We start from the raw sequence: 23,060 nt of genomic DNA on the forward strand, positions 1-23,060 counted from the left end.
TAGAGATTATCAAAAGGTTGTCAAGAACTGGGCCACTCTTTAAAATCATTGAAATGTTTAGCACCTGGATTTGGGGGTTGCGACGAATATCCTCCTACTTGGGAGCCTGCGTCACTGCCATACGACCTTGGTGGGGCACCGTAACCTGCTTCGGTCGAATACGATCCGTAACCTGCATAATTGTAGTCAGATCCGGGCTTTGAATTGGTGCCTGACGACGACATGTTGGGGGGGCCACTCGGTGTACCAGGACCAGCAGGTCCCGATTGCCCTCTGGAGTACATATCGCCAGCGATGTAACCTGCAAGAGAAATATCTTTTAGTCAGTTGCATTCCGTTCAAATACAATGTATATTTCATAAATGCTCAAAAGTTCTTAGAACCATTTCATTTCTGTTTATTAGCTACATGATTACTTAAGTTAAACAAAACTAATAGAGGAGAAATGTTAAATTATTTACACAGGACATTCGCTACTTTGGAAGAAACCCGTCACATGTCAAAATGTGACAATTTTAAAAAATTGCCATTTAAAAAATCGATGAATTTTAAAAATATAAAACTTTACCCATAACCGCAAATAGGCTACTATTTAGACTTTAGAGAGTACAAGTCTGTAAAAATCTAGAGTCTATCCCGTACCTCTTTAACCCTATTTTAGGCCAAACAAGTTTTTATTTGTTAAGGTCTTTAAAAAAAATAATTAGATGTTTGTAGATAATTCACTTCGTTATTAAAATTGTTTTGTTTTTTTTACAAATGTATATACAAATAAGAACAAAGATGCTATAGTGTAAAAACTTGTCTTCATTTGAAAATTCCCCCTTTAACTTTTCACAATACACTCCCTTGGATTGTACTCCCAAATTGGATTTATTTTTTTCAGTGTGTCTTAAGTCAAAATAATTTGTAGATGGCTGTGTTCAATAATTAAAAAGTTCTAATAATATCCTAAAATACTGACAACTCAAAAGAATACTTCAACTCGTTTTAAATATCAGTTTTAAATATAACTTCTTTGCAAGACTGGCACTGGCAACTCAAAATAATGCATTATTCTTCACAGAAAGTAATGTATTACCTTATTTTGTTTTTGAAAAAGGATAGCATATCTTAAAATGACAATATTGTGCAAAATGTTGAACCAACTTTTCGATTAACAATAACGAAACTTCTGTCCACTGACGGCTATAGGCATGAACTATCTTCATTATGTTATCATACAAAAAAATATAGAATATTTCAATTGTGTTCACTAACATAGTCCAGTTTTTACTTTTTTGAAATATGGCAATCTTCTTCCAAGGTAGTGATATGTTCTATTACTAAATAAAGAACTCATGTTTAAGATGGGTAGAAATTATGGTAACGAAAATAAAACATTTCGTCTCAAAAATGGCCGCGTAGGCATTTGGATATCATAAGTCAATCATCCAAAGAACAACTTATAATTTTATGAAGAGTTTCAACACGCCAAACTGCTCTCTCCCCCACCCCGGGGAAACCATAATCGTGGTGAAGGGGCTCTTCATGCTTGCTAATTTTGTGAGGTGAGTATGATAAAGTAGGAGCTAAAGACTCAACTTAAGGTACCAGGCGATACCCAGGTTTAATTAGTTTTCTTCCGGCATGACTGGCTCTGCCGAGCGTAACCATCAGGTCCCTATCTCCTTGTGGGGCACGAATGGACAAGGAACAACCAAAAACTCGGCGTAAGCTCAACATCGAGCGGAAATGTCCAATGAGTGATTAAGTTGCATAATGACGTACCTCTTGAAGTAAGGGCCTTGGCCCAAAAAAGGCTCGATTGCAAGCACTAAAAGTATATTGGTCATAATATTACCTACGAGACCAAAGGATGGCAACAATACACAAAGCAGGGGAAGATATGGGTCAGTGAACATGAGACACAAAACTAATAAACTATACATAGGAAGAACTTATTCTGAGTGAATATATATTTGAAAAAATCAGAAATTAGGAGATAGATTTGGATAAATGAAATAAACTTCAGATTAAAATACAAACAGAAAACACAGAAAAAATAAGAGAGCATCAAAGGAACCTCCAAATATTAAAGCAAAATACAATATAACACTTTTCGAAGAAGTGTTAGAAAACAATCTTATGTCAATAGCACCGTTAAGCGCAAATACCACATGAATTAGAAGGAACGTTAAGAATGAGTATACAAACTACAATGTGAAAAAATTAACTGCGGGTCAGAAAAAATGGACCACCCAAGAAATTTATCTTTTTTATTTTTTTCTTATTTATATCAAATTAAATCTATTGTTCTGTTTTTTTATTATATTTGTTTTTGTTTTATACTTTTTGACTGATTTTTATAGTAATAAAGCATATTTCTATTCTATTCTATTGTGAATTGAGTCAGTTATTATTGTAGCATGTAACCCGACATTACCATTAGTAACAAATGGAAAGCAAGAAAAAAATTGAGACAATAAATTTATTGAAAATTTTGATGTACCATTACGGTTACAGTTACAACAATAATTGAATTATAAAGTCAAGAAAAGCGAAGTATCACTCAATTCAATAATGTATGTTGCCACCACGGTTCTGGATGACACTCATCATTTGATTTGGCATAAAACTGATCGCGTTTTGGATGTCCCTTTATGGAAAAGTGGTCCATTCATCATTGAGAGTCATTCGAAGCTCTTCACATGTTGTTGAAGCAGATATAGGATGTCTTAAAAAGCCTTTCGAGAAGGCTCCATATATGCTCAATAGGATTAAGGTCTGGACTTTGAGCATGCCAGTCCATTTTTGGAATACCAACATTTATTAACGCATACTGTGTTACAATCCTTGCCGTGTGTGGTCTCCCATTATCGTGCACGAGCAGAAAACCATTGCCAATAAACCCAGCATATGGCATTATCTGATGTAGGATCTCCGTTTTGTATCTGTGCTAGCTTATTTTTAACAATTATTAAAATAATTGGTTTATAGAGTCAAGAAAAGCGAAGTATCACTTGATTCAATAATGTGTGTTACTACCGGTTCTGAATGACAGTCGTCATTTGATTTGGCATAAAACTGATCACGTTTTGGATGTCCCTTTGGGGAAAAATTGTCCATTCCCCATTGAGAGCCATTCGAAATTATTCACGTGTTGTTGAAGCAGGTATAGGATGTCTTACAAGCCTTTTGAGAAGGCTCCATATATGCTCAATAGGATTAAGGTCTGGACTTTGAGCAGACCAGTCCATTTTTGGAATACTAATTTATTAACAGTTACTGTGTTACAATCCTTGCCGTGTGTGGTCTCCCATTATCGTGCATGAGCAGAAAACCATTGCCAATAAACCCAGCATAAAGCATCACCTGATATAGGATCTCCGTTATGTATCTGTGCTAGCTCATTTTTTACCAAGACCATCAGAAAATTCGTAACCAATAATTCCTTTTTGCCATAGTGCCCATAACAAAGACACTGTATTGTGCTTCTCCAGTTGCGTCAAGGAGTGTTTGCAGTTGCAAGTTGTTACAGACTTACAAGTTATATATTTCAGAGTATTTAGTCTAGTTAAAGGGTATCTCAGATGAGGTTGATCTTTACTACCATATCATAGTTTTAAAGTGTTTTCTACTTGGGTAATACTGTTATGTTTATTGACAGAAACATTCAGTGACCTATTGTAGAATATTTTATGTTGGCCGCATTTTGACTGTGCACATTCCTATATTTTGAATGGCACAGCTTCGATAGGGCCCATTTGGAATGTGATATTAGGAAACTCAAATATTTTATGTTTTAAGGTTTATTCTTGTTATAGTTTCAATATATGCCATTGTCCACAAAAAGAACTCAATAATAAATCTTTGTTAATAATTAGAAGATTCAAATTAAGGAGTTTAATTATACACTAGCGGACCAACTCGACATCGAGTTTTTTAACAATATAAGCAAGAATATACATAACATTCATCAATAATAATGCAAGTAAAAAGTGTATTAAATATCACGAAATATTTCGTCGAAAACAATGTTTTTTGTTACAATGTTATCATTTAGCAGTTAATTTTGCATGCTGATCACGAATCCGGTGTCAGATTTGCTCTATCTTGACGTTTTATGCGCGTTTCGGGTCACTTCCGGTGTCGGATCGCAACCTGAAGTACATATTTAGATTCGTCTCGACGAGACCTTTCGATCCATATATACATTGTAGGGTCTAAAACTTAAAGTAAATTTTAACTTCCGGTCATCTCAAAACCGGAAGTGAATTTTTGTACCAAAAGTATATCTTGACAATCTCATACGTAATACTAATAATATTCCGAAAAAATATTTTAATTATCTAATATGGTTTTTGAGTAAAGTGGTGGACAAGAAAAGGGCTTAGCGTTTTAGTATATAAGATATAGACATTAGTAAAAATGTTAAAACTTGTGGTTGAGATGTGACCACTGAAATGCAAATTCTCACAGCATCTGTTAATTGTTTACTTTTTGCTGTATGTTTGGAAAAGCATAACTTTAGGTCATTTATTGAGATAGTTTAAGTTTGGAAATTACAAATCACAGTAATTGACGTGTATGCATTTGGCACTTAATACGTTACAAAATAAAAAAGAATCCGAGACCTCGGGAGAAGGAAGTGGTCAAATAGGAACCATACGAGATCCCGTCTACGTAAGCTCCCGCATCGATGCCTGGTGCAGATTGCGGAACATGGTTTACAAACCTCGATAATAATGTACCTTAACTACTAGGTAATACTTCATTAGATATTTACACGAACATATTAAAAATTACAACAAAACAAAATGTAAGAAATTATTGTATGTGAAGTATATATGAACCGCTAAGAACCATGGATTCTACAGAATCTATGTATTTCAATCAGAAAACTGGTAAAGTTCACGCGTCTTTGATCCGCGTGTTATTGCTCGCTGATATGAATATATAGAACGCTATTCCTAACAAAAAAGTATACCTTGATTCAGACAGCATATTAATTAAGACAGCTCTCAATTAAGAAAACCATTATACAAGGACTCACAATCCAAATAAGAAATATCTTAGCCCAGACCTATGGAAATATTCCAAAAGATTTATGATATTTCAATAAAAAGTATGTATAGGAGAAAAGCACAGCCGCTCACAATATTGTAAAGCAAGGAGTTTCTCGAAGCAAGTGAAGATGGTCCTGATAAAGAATGTCTTAAATTTCAAAATAACTATTTATTTAACGCAAAAAAAGTCAGAACGCCTGCAGAGGAAGATAAATTTTGTAAATAAAACGAAGGAGAAATACTCATTATTTTTGGCCTTAAATTGCCGAAACTATAAATATAAATTGTCTACTATAAACGAAATATGTACCTCTATAATTTAAGAATACATGACCGTAAGACAGAAAGGCATACATGTATGTATGGAACAAAACAGCGGCCTCCAGAGGTTCCCAATAAATCGGTCGATGCATATTAGAGCTCCTAAAAGATCATTGCAAAGAGGCAAAACATTCAATAGCTTACAGTGATGGGTACAGTGGACAGAACAGAGATATAAAATTATCACTAATGTGGAAAAGTATTGTTGGAAGATCCAAGAAACAAAACTGGAATAAACACATGAATCAAGATCGCAAATTCATCATCATATTTTGTCTTCAATCTCATATCATCAGTCTCATATCAGAGAGTGGTCCAGAATAATAGGGGTTGTTAGAAAGAAAAAAAAATATAGTCTACGAAATAATAAAGATGTTTCTTTTGAAAACTCAATTACCAAAAGAAACCACCCCGGGAAAAAAACAATTTTTCTCGGCTGAATTGTCTCGTGCAATGGTTGAGACTTATCAAAAACCAAATTGGTTGACTGTATTATAAGGCTCCTAATTCAGATACTAAGTTTTTGTGGCGGATTTATAAAACAAAAGAAAAAATACGGAAATCCCCACAAATATTTCACAATCGTCATTGATATGGCTTTACTAAGAACCCAGATCGGTAACTCCTTCGAAAAGGAAGGATATGTATGAACTCCTTACATGGATATCTCCTAATGAGCATACATACTTTACCAGTCTGCAGTCCTCATCTGAATGCCTGGACCAAAGTTCCATTTCCAATTTCTTGAATGAAGACGAATAAGCTATAATGTCTTAGAGTGTATCTTTGAATTTTCAATGTTTTTTAGTTTTTGACCAACTAAGTACTCACTTGACCTTTTTCTTGACCCGTGCAAAGACCACTTAAATAGGTAGAGATAGTTTTGAAAGAAAAAAAAACGAAGGAATGTTTAAAAAGAAAAGTGATATCAGTCTTTTGGTATCCCATTTTAAAATTATATTTTATACAACTTAAAAAAAAAACAATTTTAAATAAATTTTTGAAAGATTAAATGAGAATGTCAATCAAAATTTTCTGAAAATGAGTTAAGTATGATATACCTCTCTAGCTGTCATGACAAGATCGTTTTTACCTTGTTTAGGCCTGGGCCTCTTCAAGGAGTGGGTTACTCTTTTTTTTCCTCGGAGTAGTGGGGGTGTGGTAAACGGCAATCGCGTGAAATGTTGTAGAGAAGTAGTGGACTACTAAGAAGCAGGGGGGAAGCTGAAAGTGGCTATTGTGTGAGCGATCTGACAAGATCCAGAAACGTACAAGAGGAAGTGGGAACTGCCTAGCATGCCAGTTTAGGTACTTCAGGGGTTACCAGCCAAGTTTTAGGAACGGCTCTTTATCAGCGTTGTTGGCGCGCAGTCTTTACCTGCTATATTGGATGGGGAATGAATAGCTGTGAGAGGCACATATATATTGTAACTAAAATTAAAGAAAAAATAAACTAACTAAACTAAACCATCTAGAGACAAACAATCCCAGGAAGAAGCAGTGGGATATGTATAGCAAAAAAATATAAGATGTTCACTCAGCTTGGGAATATTTTGACAGGTTCGTTGTCAGAAACATACCTCCCAGTATTATTAGTTCAAATAAACTTACTGTTGCAGACTTCTTTCATTGAAAAAAAAAAAGAATAATTATAAATAATGGGAGTGTACATTCATTAACGTTGTATAGTACAGTATTGTGCGAAATAATGGTATCATTGTGACCTTTTTGAAATATTCACAGTTGGCAACACTGTCCACACATTTACAACTGACCAAGCATTGAAAACATAACCTTACTTTTTTCTGCCTTTTATTTGAGGGTGTTTTACGACATTTTCCACTAAAGTTTGTGTTATTTTGTACTATTTTGTGTTGTTTTCGGTAATTGGTGTGTTTGTTTGTTGAATTCCATAACGGATATTACGTCTAGGAAGCGTGAAAAGATTATCACGTAAGTGAATACACTCCTGTCACAGAAAGAAATCGCAAGAACGTGTGGAGTGAGATATGGGGTAGAAAGGAAGATTTTGAAGTGTAAACGAGAAACGGGATCAATGGATGTGAAAAGTTTAGGAACATGTGGAAGAAAGAGAAAAACAACACCAGCAGATGAAAGATTTTTACTTCGAAAGAGCCAATTGGACCCAAGAAAAACAAGCCGCCAAGAGCTCCAACAAGATCTAGCAGCATCAGGTGTAGTAATAAATCACTCAACTGTTCGGAAGACTTTCAAATAATGGTAGAAGGGCAATACGTCCATAGAAAAAACAGCTTCTACAGCTACAGTCCGACAGCGGTCAAAATTCGTCTCAGTAAGTCTGACAATAAAAACCTTACACCATCTCGTATTGATCAAACCGTAAAACATCCAGTCAAAAAAATGTTTTGGGGATGGTTTTCATACAGGGGGTTGGATCTTTGGTACCAATCGAAGGCTTGATGAACAGCCAAAAATACAAATGCATGTTGGAAGGGCGTTTGGACACAGAACTCCAAAAATATCAGCCCCAAATAGGGACGATTCGTCAACAGGACTCTGCTCCCTGTCACAAGTCAAAGCAAATGATCGAATTTTTCAAAAATAAGATTAATGTTTTAGACTGGCCCGGTAATTAGCCAGATCTCAACCCCATTAAAAATTTATGGGCCATTTGCAAAGCTAGACTGCCCAAAATCGACTGAATATCGAAATCGAAAGAATATCTGGGAACTGTCAGAAGCTCGTAGAATCTAATTCGTCTCGTCAAAATATAATTTTTTTCTAAATAAACTGTTTTTTCATTAAAACAGCCTATGATTCCATTAATTCACACAGTACTGCAATTTTCAGCTACTGCTAGTGGGTCAAAATTTAACCAACGTAGCAAAAAATAGTTGGGACTAGAATCAGTGGACTGAGTATACAAAATCTCAGCAAAAATATATCTGATCATGTCTATTCAAAACACTTTATATATTACTCATTTGTTTCACTTTTCTAGCGTCTTAACGTCTTCCGGTAGTGATAAATGAGTGACAAGACTCCCTCAACATACTCGGCTAGCTCATTCATTGAGAACCTGCTAAACGAGAAGAATCCGCCAACTCACTGAACCATCCAATTGACACATTTTATTTTTAATCTTAAGAAAATTCAGATGGAAACATAACACGCTTTCTGTATCCATATTCTGGATTTTGAGTAAATAAGTAACTACTAAGAAAACGAAAGACAAAAACAAAAAAGCGGCAAAATACAAACATCATGTTGGGTTTATTGTTTGAAGATATCACTGTTGATCAAATATATTTTTACATATTTCAACAACTATTGTATGTTGTTTGATTCTGAAAAGTTACAAAAGCTTAAATTTGAACATTGTTTGGTTTATTCTGAGTGGCTTATGTTTAGGTACTTTCAGATCATTTTATTTTAACTATATTTATTTTCATTAAAGTGTATGTAGACTAAACGTACAGTGTTTCAAGTAGTTTGTAGGTATCTTAGCGAAACTATAAACATGTCATCTTGATCTAATACCAATTTATGCTTACATTGATGAAAAATTGACGACAGTAAAAGAATATGACAGAATCTCCTTCAAATTAGTATTTTAATTGAAATTCCTAATATATTCCCTCGTTTAGAAAAAAGCATTTAGAGTGTAATACACAAGTGTCTGGTTAATTCAAACAAAATAAAATATTCATGAGAAACACCAAACACCAATAATTTTCACCTATCAAGGAAGATTTATACAAGCAATATAGGTTAGCCAGAGTATGTTAGCACCATCATCCTTTAATCGGTAGTAGACAATAAAATAGCACCCTCAGATACTATTTTTTTCAAAAAATATGTCTTACCTGAGGGGCCAGTCGAAGAGTTACTCTGAGCCATATTCCAACTATTCCAACTGGCTGTTCCACTACCCGCACTTGGACCTGTGCAATAATTATGAATCAAAGATAAAACTAAAATAAAGAATTAGTTTTAAAGCTAAAAAGCAACCAAAAGCAAATTTTAGATGTTGATAGTAGATGTGGAAAAGGAAAGTGGTTACTATAACAATAGGTTTGTACAGTTTCAATTTATGCCCTAAAAATAGATAAGAGTTTCACAAACGTCATATCTCACATAAAAATATTGGAGAAAATTGAGAATGTGGTAAATGAAACACAGCCAAGTATGATCCTAGAAGAAAAGTCATTTTCTGTTAGAAAGCACACATCCAAATTGTGGTTGTCAAGTTAGTATTTTGTTACTAATCTTTACGAACTTCTTATATACTGTTGTAAAGTTTCTCACTAAATATTCTGATGGCAAAAAAAGCAACACTTTATATACAGTTATTTATTTGGATCAAAAGTATTTCTTTGTAAGTCTTTTATAAAAATATATGTGATAAAGTTTTTACCTCGCTATCTTTTCTTTAGAGAAACCACCAACGATTCTTGAAGTTAAAGATGCAGTTAAAAAACTAGCTGCAAACAAATCACCCGGAATAGATAATCTTCCAGCTGAACTATATAAAGAAGTTTGCCATGATACCATTCTACTCTACTCAATGATTGGAATATTGGACTACTTTGTACCATACACAAAAAAGGAGATATCTTTGACTGCTCTAACCACAGAGGAATTATGCTTCTAAATGCAGCGTATAAAATATTTTCCACAGTACTATGTCACTATATGACACTATATGCAGAACAGATAGTAGGAAAATACCACGCTGGTTTCAGAGGTGGTAAATCGACTATTCATCAGATTGCAATCCTGAAACAAATTTATGGCATTGATACTCATCACATATTTAGAGATTACAAAGCAGCCTATGACTCTGCGAATAGAGAGAAATGTTCAAAGCAATGAAAGAGCTTGTAATACTAAATCAGTTGGTAAATTTAACAAAACTAACTCTTGAAAAAGTTGAATGTAGAGTATGAATTCAGGGGAACTGTCTGAACCTTTTAAAACAAATAACGAGCTGCGCTAGGGAGACCCTCTCTCCTGTATACTGGCTCTGGCTCTAGAAAAAGTAATGTGTATGTCACAAATCACAACCACTGGTTCAATATAATATAATAAATCAGTGCAAATCCTAGTCTATGCTGATGATATCAACATTGTTGGGAGAACTGAAAACACTGTACAAGAGGCGTGTGTAGCATTAAAAGGATCATCTACAAAAATGGGTTTAATAATAAACACCAACAAAACGAAGTACATAACGCATAACAAAAATATGTATTGGACGCATAAATAAAAATAGCTCACTTGAGAAAGACACTCTGCCAAAACAGCTGTAGTGATACTTAATTATAATAAAAATTTGTGGAAGTGTCGAAAACAAAAATTTTCAGTGTTTTATTAATAATTGATATATTAGTGAAGTACTGCAACCGGTTTTACATCCCTACCTGCAAATCTCATATTGCCAGATTTGTCACTAATCAAACATGTGTAGGATATGGTAGGTGGAAACCTAAATCGATTGCCACATCTTGCAGCAAACTGACATGGCTGCATGGCCTGTGGCATATCATAAGAAGAAACTGGATGAGTATTCCGCAATATAATATAGACCACTTAATTCCATCAATGCCCTATAGAGTAACTGAATGGATAGAAAATCAAGGAGGAGCCACTCATTATTAATTTTTTGACTAAAATGACGTTGCAAATTTGTTTATAATGTTATCAAATAATAAGAATATTATAATGTATGCTTACATTAATAAATATTTAAAAAAACATTTGTCCTAGGTGTTACATTTTTTTGCCATCAGTATATATTGTTGTTATAATACATTTCAGCTTTTACATACGAAATTATCAAATTGGACTATGCATATGTTTACTTCACGTAAATAATAGAGAATAAAAAACGTGATTTGACATGATTTCATGTAATGATAACCATTAGTCCTCAAATGGAACCACTTCCATAATTTTTATTACATGGAATCAAAAACCAATTTTCCAATGTATATTTTGAATTTTTATGCAAAATATGCCCTGAATTTGTGTGTAAAAAAATTTTCTGAGTCTGCATAGTTTGTGTTAATTTCTTTCCACTGATTAGTTCCTTTTTTTTTCTTCAACCATTTCTTTGATTATAGGAATATAGGAAAATAAAATTAGTTTGGAACAGGAATATTAAAGAGCATAAGAATAATCTTTCCTTATTGATGGCAGTGGTAATAACAACGAAAAATTTGTGAAACTGTGCTTAATAAATTAATAAAAATAAGCTTGGTATGAGGTCATTAGATGGCTGAATCAAACGACATAACTGGTCAATATAATAAAGAGTGGCAAGCTGGAATACGTCAGTCACATTATGAGACACCCTGAAAAATATGATTTTTCAGGGAAATCATTGTCAGAATATATCATTCAGGGAGAGATCCAAGGTAAATGTGGCCTGGTAGAAGAACATAATGGCCGAAAAATCTAAGACAATGGTATGGAAAATCGACTGCATCATTATTTAGAGCTGAACATGATTTCCAACGATCGATAACGGTCATGGAACTAGAAGAAGGTTTTAATGTATACCATTAACCCTTTCGCTGCGGAAAACGTTCATGTATGTCCTGTTACCTTTTACACTATGCGGATGGCGCTCATGTGCGTCCTGGGTATATATTATTTTAAGTAGAGAACTGAGATCGCCACAGTTATAGTAAATGCAGGAAATTTGTCAAACTACTTGCAGATGGTATTTCTTTCTGGACATTCTCACCTTTTTTGTACTGGTATGCTGCGTACAAATTGAAAAAGTGGACCTTTGAATGTTGTAACAGAGTTAAAAGCAGGTGAGACAAAAAGTATATCAATACTCTAACAGGCTAATAATAAGATAAAAGATATGGTATATTTATCTCTAATAATATAATTTCGTCTAACCATGATCTCGAATCCTTAGACAACTTGTTCAAAATACAATTAGATTTATATTTTCATATAATAATATTATTGATTATACACTTTCAAACTTTAAACAAATTTTATCTTCTCGTCTTAAAGACAATGATCCGTCTAATTCTTGGTGCAAAAAATGTTACTACCTACTTAAGGGTTAACCCTCTTTATTTCTAAGGATTTATTTTCCTAAATTAAAATTAACAAAATAATCAGACCTTCCTAGGATAGTTTGTGGAATATAGCAACACTATATACATATTTATCACTACAGAAAACATACTAAAGTTATTAGAGATATTCTTGAAAATTTAATTCTAGGAATCAGGTATTTTTCAATACAATGTTTTGCTGTAGTTATGGACAATTCCTCTAAATCCCAATAAAGAATTTTAAAATGGAACTGGTTCAGGTACCATTCATGCTGTATGTTAAATACCATAAATGGTATTAACCAAACAAAAGAATAAATCACTGTTTACAATGAATACTAGGAAAAGTTTATGATTATCTAAGTCATAAAATTTTCTATTCAAATTGAAGGCCAAATGATAAAAATTTTGTATGAAACAGGTAAAATACCCTTGTATAAATAAGTTTGTGGAAGGTAACAGTTAAAATTACTATTGAAATATAATCTGGTATACCTTTTTGTACCTTCTACCTAATCCCAAAAGGTATTATCTCTATTCCATTTCTATATTAAATTTTAAACATAACTAAATCCTGGTTATTCAGTAATGAATGTTAATGATGGTACAAATTATGCTAATTATCAAAGGAAATATTTTATAATTACGTTTTAGCAGTAATATATAGGTTTAAAATAAGTATAAAAATAATTTTGTTGAAATTATGATACTGTATTGAAAATATATAAATCTTAACAGCTCTCATTAGACAAAAACTCACTCAATTCAACTCAGCAAGGATTGAAGGAAGACAGATCCGATACAGATGAGATCCATATAATTACACAAACAATCGAGAAATGCTGAATACAACATAGAACTCAACACCATCTTCATAGAGTTCTGATAAGCCTTTGTTTGTATTACTGTATAAAAAATACATAAATCCTCATTAGACAAAAACTCAATTTACATAGAAACAAAATTGAAGACTAGCAGCAAGGATTTAGGGAAGACAGATCCAATACAGATGTGATTAATATAATTACACAAACAATCAGGAAATGCCATGAACACAACACCCTCTTCATTGACTTCTGATAAGCCTTTGTATTAGAAGAAAAAATTATTTATTGAAATAAAAAATCAAGATATACCAGCAAAAATAAACAGATATAAACTCGTTTTCATCGTTCTTGGCGTGTGCCTGAAATAAGCTACTACGGAATTTTTAATATTCGTCTCTCTCTGATACACAGATGCGTAATTCAATTGTGCGAGTCACGTTCGTCATGGTAAAGTGCGATGAGAAGGGAATGAAGAGACCACTCACGTCTCCCAGTATTGTAGCAATAACACCGATGCGTTTGGCCAATACGGTGTCGGTGATAAGTTCGGCCTCTTTACGAATACAGATAGCTGGCAGTGACGTGTTTTTTTTATTATAACATGTTACCCTGATCTGTGCAGGTTTGAAGTAGCTGATGAAATAGTTTTTATAAGTAAACAGTTTTTAATTAATTAATAGTTTGAGCTCTTACTGTGTGGAATTCCATTACATAAAATAATACTCTCGACACCTTAAAAATTCCAGTTTATTATAAATTAACTCTCTCTCTTCCGATACCCATTGCAATAATGACTTGTGGCATTGTTCTTGAATAAGCTGGCTAATAGGTTTATAATTGTAGCAATTACCATTGATATTTTATGTTGTTTTAGTCGATTTTAGTCAGTCATTGTTGGAATTTGTTCCGAACAGTTTTACTTATTATTTTTTGTTGTGAATAACTAATTGTTCTATTTAATAAAAAAAATGCCGGGAAAAACGATAACAGGAGAAATGCATTCATTTATTGGAGTATTTTAAAAAAGAAAAAGAAAACAACGGACCTTTGCTTTCGTATCATCGGTACATGAACGAGTAGCGGACGCTTTGAAAATCAGTCTTCGCACAGTGACAAGAATAAACAGTGAATACAAGACAGGGGCAGCTCTTACTACACCAGGAGAGTCACATAATGTACAAAAAAAGACTAATGATGTCAGCGATACTATAAAAGGAGAGATTAGAAATGTACTGTATGGCATGAAAGCAAACGGAGAGCACGTTACAATTAAAGTTCTAAATACACAATTAAGAAACAAGCATCTCTATGACGGTTCTGATACAAGTTTGTGGCATCTTATGAAAAATTGTGGGTTTTCATACAAACTAGAAAATAGTAGACGAGTGCTATGTGAGAAACCATGTATTGTCTCCAAACGAACCAAGCCCACTTCAGTTTGTTTTTTTAGATGAAACATGGATATTCCTAAAAGGGGCATATAAACGTACTTGGCAAGATGACTGTGTGAAAAGCATCAGAAAAGAACACGAAAATACAGGTAAACGCTTCGTTTTACATGCCGGAAGTAGGCAAGGATTTGTTAAAGATGCTGGATTACTGTTTTCTACGAAATCGAAGAGTGCAGACTATCATGATTCTATGGATAAAGTCTTTTAAAAAGTGGGTCTCCGAAAAGCTGATACCAATGTTGGAGGAACCATATTTAATTATTATGGATAATGCCTCATACCATAGCTCTTTAATAGAAAAGTTACCGAATGCCAGTTGGAAAAAATCGGACTTATAAGAATGGTTACGAGCGAAAAAAATAAATTTTGACGACGATTCGGGCAAGACAGAGCTATTGAGTCTTTGTCGCCAGAATAAACCTCAAAATACCAGGTACGTTATAGACGAGCTACTCCAAGAACATGGGCATCAGGTTTTGAGATTGCCTCCATATCACTGTCAATATAATCCGATTGAGTTGGTCTGGGGCATTTCTAAATAATACTATGATCGTCATATTGGAGAACATGGACGTGGAGATGAAACAGTGAAAAAAGTTGCGGGCGATGCATTAGCTGAGGCAACACCTGCAGTGTGGGCGAGTTGTGTTAACCATACTGAAAAATTAATTCAGGACGACTGGGCAGATATGGTCACATATGATGAAAATGAAAGTAGGATTATCATCGATTTGGCAGAAGATTCCAATGATGAAGACAGTTCCAGTGAAGACGCTGACTGATTAGCTAATTAATCAAGGTCAGTATGTTGTAACAGTTCAGAATTCGTTACAGTGCTTAAAACTTAAAAAATTTGTATCATTTTTTAATTAAAGTGGGTTAAATAATTAACACTTTTTTGGGTATATTTCAAAATCCTTTTAAAATGTACTTTTCGTTATATCCTGTCTTATTGTACTGCAAGCTAGAAAAATACTTCTTCGCAATTTATACGTATATTCCGTTATTAGAAATTTAATGAAAAATAATTTATAATTTTCTTTTATTTCTATTATTTCGTTTGACATGCTACATTTTGCTCCGCCACTGAAGGAGGTAAACGAATCGAGCTTAGACAAGGACAGACAGATGAAACAACTTATTGCAAGTGTTTTTACACACACACGCCAAGAAAGATGAAAACAATTTTACCAACAAAATTAGCTATGGATGGATCTTGATATAAAGTAACAACAGAAGAATGTAGCAGAAACACAACTGCCTTAGAAACAGGAGTGTCATAAGATGATTCCTTGCCAACCACACTATTTAACATAGCGGTAGAAGAAATAGTCAAGTCAACAGGATTAAACGAACTATAGCCCACTATTCAACAGAAATAGTAGCTTACACAGTGCTTATGGGAGGAGATAAAGAACAATTGAAAGAAGCATTAACAATAGTGGCAAATGAAGCACAGGAAAGGAGCTGGAAATTAACAAAGGAAAAACAAAATATCTAATCTGCTCTAGAAGAAAGTATAACAAGACTGACTATATACATCAAGAAACAAAACTATACATTTGAAAGAGTTCAACAATTTAAATACTTAGAAGTAATTATGAAGGGTAAAATATAAGAAAAATGAAGAAGTAAAGGAGCAAATAATAGCAGGCAACAAAACATTGGAGATAACATGGGCCAATGAAGAAGAACATATCCAGAAATACAAAACTGGATATATACAGAGTTTACAAAAGCAAAATACTTGTGAAATCATGTTTTAGACAGAGCAAGCAACAAACTATACACCATAAATTAAGCAAAAAACTAGACAAGCATAATATAAAAGGAGGAGCATAACAGTAATATGAATATTTATTGCAAAAACTGTATAAAAGCCAAAATTATTATGTAAGATACAAATAGTCCTATAAAAATCTGCCATTACTTATATCGACACTCCAGGAATCAGCAATGACCAGCACAGCACAGATACAAACCAAATTTACATAAATCATACTCACCATAAGATCCATAACCTTGTTGTTGTGGTGGTCCACCGTAGTTATTACCCCATTGTGGAGGTGGGCCTTGAGGTGCTGGAGGAGCTCCCCACCCTTGATAAGATCCTGGTCCAGATGGTGTGCCATAGCTTGCATAGCTTTGTTGCTGTGGCGAGGTGCCCCAACCTTGGTAGCTTTGCATCATATTAGGACCCATGGGCGCGCCAATGTTCATTGGAGGGCCACCCATCTGTCCATTAGGGCCCTGCATCATTCCCATTGGAGCTTGAGGAGGTCCCCACGCGGTCGACGGGTCTCCACCCATTTTGTTACCACCAGATCCGTCGCGCGGTTCAGCCTTCTTGATCTCCACCTTTACAGAAGAAAAACATAGATTATACAAAAGCCATTATCACAAAAACTAAAATATAAACTACAATTCTGATTACAGTAGAAACTAGGATTAGAACAGAAGAAAATATTTTTGAAGGTGTTGAAAATGAAAACACAAAAAATAATATATTAAACAGTGAGATAAGTGATGCAGTGCAAAGCTAGTCAAGAGAGTAAATATATACATAGAAAGAATGAGATGATAGATCCACGAGAATGACTTTAGGCTGTGTCACAAAAGTATATGTTTCGTTCATAACCTCACGCCAAAAATTTCAGCATCCTTTGTCGGATATGAGTGTAGTTTGTAACTCTTTACAAACTTGCCATATACAGTAGTTACCAACGGTAAATGTTCAGTTCATAATAGCAAGGTTTGATTTAAATTACATTTTTTTATTTGTCGCATCTTGTTCTTAAAGTGATGTAGAGATGTAAGCAACAAATTCTTTGGTTTCATTGGTTTAAGAATGATCGAAAGTCTTTTGACAGTGACTATCGTTTTGATCGGCCTTCTAGCACAACACCGTAAAGTATCAAACTTCAGTTTCAAAAATTTTACCCAAGAATTAGAGATGACTAGCGCTTGACCTATATTTTTACCAAAATTACTGCTGACAGAACAGATGAATATTCACTTGGAAGTCGGTTTGGACACTTGGATCATGGAAATGGACACTAATGATGAAAATTACAGGTGATAAGGTGTGGGTTTACGGTTAGGATCCTAGCACAAAAAACAGTTGTCATAATTGAGCCTTCCATCTGAGTCTCTGTTGATTGTTTTTTATGGAACGGTTATGCACCATGAATATGCTTGAACAGGTTAGAATATGAATTTGACGTTAGTGCTAAAAATATTGAGTGACACAGTAACAAGAAAACTGCAAATAATAATAAGCTAGCCATTGAATCTTCGGTACAGGCAACAGTTATTGGCAAAACACAAAGTTACACAACTTTGTCAGTCTCCAAACAATCCCAGAATAGAACCCTGCACCTTTTTTGTTTCGAAAAGTCACGTAAGGAGCAATATTTCGATGACATAGAGACGATTCAAACGAATGTGAAGATAGCACTATAGGATACTTTTTAAAATAGCAAAATAATTTCTACATTGTATAAAACATATTTATGTTAATATTCGAGCAAACTCTTAGAATTTTGACCAAAATATGACCCTTCAGTTAAGAATTCCTAGGCCAAATTAATAAAGCAACAACTTCAAGGTAAAATTTGATGTAATCATCTTGTATGCTGATACATTAATTCCAACACTTCTCTACAGTTTGATGCTTTTGTAGAATCATTCAACTCTGCTCCCAAAATAAGCATTAATTTTCTTCATGACTTCTTTTACTTTTCTTTTGAGGTCTGATATCGCTGTGGCTCTAAAGAAGATGAAATATGCAGAAGCGGTTTGGAAAGCAATTGTCTTGCTGAAAATACATAGGAAAATATACCGGTAATGTTTAAGTAGCAATAATATCATATTGCTACTTATGGTTCTTCCTTTTTCAAGGTAATTGATGAACAAACTATTTTTTGAATAGCAAAATACAAAAACCAATATTACAAGATGAGTTTTGCGCTTTTGGTTATTTGGTTTTGGTGATGGGTTTTACCTGCTGCCATCTACTTAACTGTCTACTGATTTAAGTTCTTAGTGAAGTGGCGATTCCACGTTCCATCACTTGTATCTTATCAGCGCAAAAACTCCAGATTTATTGTGCTGGAACAGTAACGAAACACTCCCTGAATAGTCGAAATCTGTTATTTTTGATAGTAAGGAAATGCTGCACTCTTTAAACACATTTGTCATTGACAAAAATGTCCATGTCCTAACTTATATTCTTTATAATGATACATTTATTCTTCAAGTTTCTCACACAGTTTCAGTTCATTTGATGTTGTATGATTGGCTTTAAAGTGAGCATACCACCTATTAACCATTCTTTTCTTTGCTTAAACAGTACTTTTCCCATCAGAAAGCAATGCTTTAGGAACACATGAAATGCAGTTTTGACAAGTAATGGTAGAACATTCTACTCTCTAAACCATCTGGATTAAAAAAAGCCCTAGATGTATTGAGTATGTGGCATCTTTACTAATTTGATATTATACAAACAAACATTTATGTGATGTGTAACAAAAACAAAAAATTATTCAAAACTCACAATAAATGAATTATTAAATAATGTTAACAATAAAAGCTGATATATTTCTCTATACCCTGATAACCAATCAGGGTATGAAATATTAAACTAACTGTTTCAATCAAAATATAGAATTAGTGATAACTGATAACACATTTTCTTACACCATTAATATCAATAAAAATAATTTTACTATCAACATCCTAGCTATAATCACATAGGAAATCTTAAATACTTATTACTAAATGTTCAACAAAATATGGTTCCACATTATAAACATATTTTTAGAATGACCTTTTATCAAGAAGTTTTTCAAAATGATGTATCACGAAAAAATTTTATTTAATAAACACACGAAAACATTTGAGGTGATTAAACTTTCTAATCTCAATGTTGAAACCTTGAATAAGACAAAAATCAAAGAATACTGACAAACTTAATAACAGAGAAATAGAGACTTGTAATAGCACATTACATTATTCTTCCTGTCAATAACTACAGTAGTGACAAGAGATTGCAAAAAATTACAAAACAATACCATTGCAAAACATTGGCCACGAAAGCTTACATTCTTTGACGCTATTGGAACTGTAAAGCACTGAATCAATGAAAAACTCAGGTGAGAACATCTGCCATTGTGCACAACTATTGGATATGTTCTTCCACATTATGGAAGATTATGTGGATAACCTTGGTTTGCAAATTTCAAAATTCAACTCACGCAAGAATTAAAGTTCACAACAACTGAGCACTGCATACACTTGGTCTCAATAGTTCAACAATGCTGTTAATCTCTATTTTCCACCCCAAATGATACAAACAGTGATCAAAAACTGGATCTCCTGAATGGAGTAGATCCACATTAAGTCAAAAATCTTATTCAAGTAAAAATGACAAAAAAACTTAAGTAAAGCCAATTTCATGGTAATTAATACAATTAAGTAAGTTTGAATTAAATTTTAAATTATGTAAGTGCAAAAAGAACAATGATATTAATCATTTATGAATCATCTACTGAGCATTTCTACAGATAAAGAAAATTATGTGAAAATGTTTTCTACTTGGGTAATACTGAATTGTTTATTGAAATAAACATCCAGTGACCAATTGTAGAATCTTTTATATTGGCCACATTTTGACTATGTATATTCAAAATGAAGAATAGCACAGCTTCGATAGGGCCTTTTTAATTAACATATTACAGAAATATTATCACCACATGAATGATTGCCAATTATTTATAATGAATGCTAAAGACAATGCAAGCTACAACAGTTGCTATTTAACACATTGAGTGCCACCATACATTTGGCCCAGATGATGGCAGATAAATGAAAATAGAATGAAAAATGTCAAAGATTTGATAAGGGCCATTATTTACTCAAGTAAAATATTTGCAAAGATATCAACTTATCTAAAGGTATTAAACCAACTTACCTGCTTTCCATTTAAATTAACAAAATGCTCTTGTACACATCTATCAACTGCTTCCTCATCCTCGAAGGATAGAAAACCAAATCCTGAAACAAAAATAGTATTCAAACCTTGAGTATGCACTCAGCACTCCAGTGTAAGCCACTCACCTCTTGATTTTTTCTTTTCTTGATCATACATAATAACTACTTCCATAACCTTTCCAAATCTTGTGAAAAAACTTCTGAGGTCAGTTTCAGTAACATTTGATGGCAAACCTCCCAAAAATACTTTGGGATAACCCCCACCTTTCTTTGGCTTCTGCAATGTTCTTGGGTTGCACGGTTTGGGATCAATTGTCCTAAGAAAATAAAACAGAAATTGTAGGAAATAGGTTTGTTAAATGCATTTGAAAAATCATTAGAAGGGAGAATCACCTTTTATATAATTATTTGGGGATTAGTAAAACAACTGTTAACAATTACTGCAGCTCAATCAAAGAAACATAATAAACCAAATAAACTGGATAAATAAGTATACATGGGGAACAACAATAGGTTTATCCAAATATTAAAAATGGAAAATTATTAATAATGACAAAATTAAGTCAATCTAGTTCTTGTCCCAAATTATCAAATCATATAGTCAGATAATGGTAAACGTGAATTTAAAAATGAAAGAGAACACTAGATAAATAAATTTGCATATCCGTAAGCCACAATTATGATTTAATGTGAAAATAAGTAATTTGTTCATGTATCCAAAATTGGTTACTGAACACAGACTATCAGAATAAGGATGAAAAATGGACTAAATAAATTTAACATTACATGCTTAAAGGCTGAATACTACAGTATATGTAAGATATAATGGTTTTTTTAATGGTAAATCTGTACTCTACTTGAGTATACTGAAGTATTTATCGTAGTCAAATATCCAGTGACCAAGGTAGAGCTCTTTAATTTGGGCCACAATTTTGACTGAGCATGTTCAAATTTAGAGCAGCACAGCTTCGATATGGGCCATTTATAAATTAGAGAGGTGACATAAAAGGATTTTATGTAAAATTTTTTTTTAAATCCAGCAGGCAGTGGGAAATCCTCTACAGAATTTATTTACTTAGATACTGTATCAAACATTATCAAACACATATTATATCCAGTGTCCAAAGGAAGCAATTTTTTTATGGCAAGTAAAGGAATTATATAACCATAAAAACACATACCTCTTCTATGCATTCATAAAAATAGTCAAACAAAACTATTTCTTGTGTACAAAGGAGTTATGTTACTAAAACACCAGACATACCTCCTTTATGCATTGGCAAGTAAATCAGGTTTTAAACATAAAAATATGTATGTGCAAAAATATTGATCCTACGTCATTTATGCACTAAACATAACAATGTTACAAGTTAAAAACAACAAGTGTGCATCATACCCCTTCATGTCCTAGTCAGCTGTCAAAGACTGTTTATACAGTTTGCAACTAGTTGATTGGTGCTCATGAAACTGCGATATATAAATACAGTAGACTCCCTCTATAACGAGAACTGAAATGACAGACTAATTACCTCGTTATAAGCCGATCTCGTTATATCAGACAATAATAATACTGTGCATACATATGAATCTGTAGTTTTCTAAACCATTAACTTCCTATAGTGAAGCCATTCGGAGCAATATAAGATGCTAATAAATATTGTTTGAATGGCGTTTTTGAAAAAAAGTTATTTACTTTTATTGTCAATGAAATATATTAAAACATAAAAGAGTTGTTTACTTTTATTATCAATGATATACGTTAAAACAAAAAATCTGTACTTATATTTTTTTCCAACTACATAATGTACAAAGCGTATATTCAAGGATAACATAAACTATTGTTTCATTCTGAAACACTGGTCCAGTATCATTCTATCATATTTTCTAAAGATGTGAAACAGTTCTATTTATTCATTGTAAAGAAGTTAATTGGGGGCTGCAGTTAAGTTTATTGAGGGGCTGTTTGAAAAGGTATTTATTTATAGCCACGACCCGACCAAAAACGTAAAAAGCACGTTTTTGGATCTTATTTTCTCTCGTTATAACTAAATTTGCCTCGCTATAGACGGTTATAGTTCAATAGAAATTTCACGGGACATCTAATGTATCTCGTTATAAGCGAAACCTCGTAATAACCGTGTTCGTTATAGAGGGAGTATACTGTATATTGTTTCTGTCAGGGTAAAGCAACCTAAGAGCCTTTGTCAATCTGTACAATGTAAGCACAAAAAAGGTTGAGTTGATACAAGTTAGTATTCAGGCTGGTTTAGGATCCTCTGTGCCTGACAGAAGAGAGAAACAAAACATCTGAAGATGTAGCAGTCACCATCATAATAGCACATTTCTATGTGCATTCTT

General features: G+C 33.4%; 1 protein-coding gene and 1 non-coding gene across 9 annotated transcripts in view; both read right to left on the reverse strand.

Annotated features, from left to right (window-relative positions):
* Positions 1-23,060, reverse strand: part of Hrb27C (Heterogeneous nuclear ribonucleoprotein at 27C) — a 54,256-nt gene that overhangs the window by 24,522 nt on the left and 6,674 nt on the right. For 6 of the 8 annotated variants that reach the window (XM_072539933.1, XM_072539885.1, XM_072539876.1 and 3 more), the window contains 5 exons: positions 20,829-21,019; positions 20,683-20,765; positions 16,718-17,069; positions 9,218-9,295; positions 65-301 (listed from right to left, as the gene is read on the reverse strand). In XM_072539933.1, coding sequence (XP_072396034.1) covers positions 65-301; positions 9,218-9,295; positions 16,718-17,069; positions 20,683-20,765; positions 20,829-21,019 — 941 coding nt within the window. Of the gene's footprint in view, positions 1-64; positions 317-9,217; positions 9,296-16,717; positions 17,070-20,682; positions 20,766-20,828; positions 21,020-23,060 lie in introns of all 8 variants that reach the window. The other 2 variants (XM_072539908.1, XM_072539917.1) reach the window with 2 other exon arrangements.
* Positions 20,294-20,432, reverse strand: LOC140432965 (small nucleolar RNA SNORA16B/SNORA16A family). Its single transcript, XR_011949868.1, has one exon. It is a non-coding gene; the product is annotated as a small nucleolar RNA SNORA16B/SNORA16A family (small nucleolar RNA).

This window comes from Diabrotica undecimpunctata, chromosome 1 (genome assembly GCF_040954645.1).
Source record: "Diabrotica undecimpunctata isolate CICGRU chromosome 1, icDiaUnde3, whole genome shotgun sequence".
Lineage (NCBI taxonomy): Eukaryota > Metazoa > Arthropoda > Insecta > Coleoptera > Chrysomelidae > Diabrotica > Diabrotica undecimpunctata.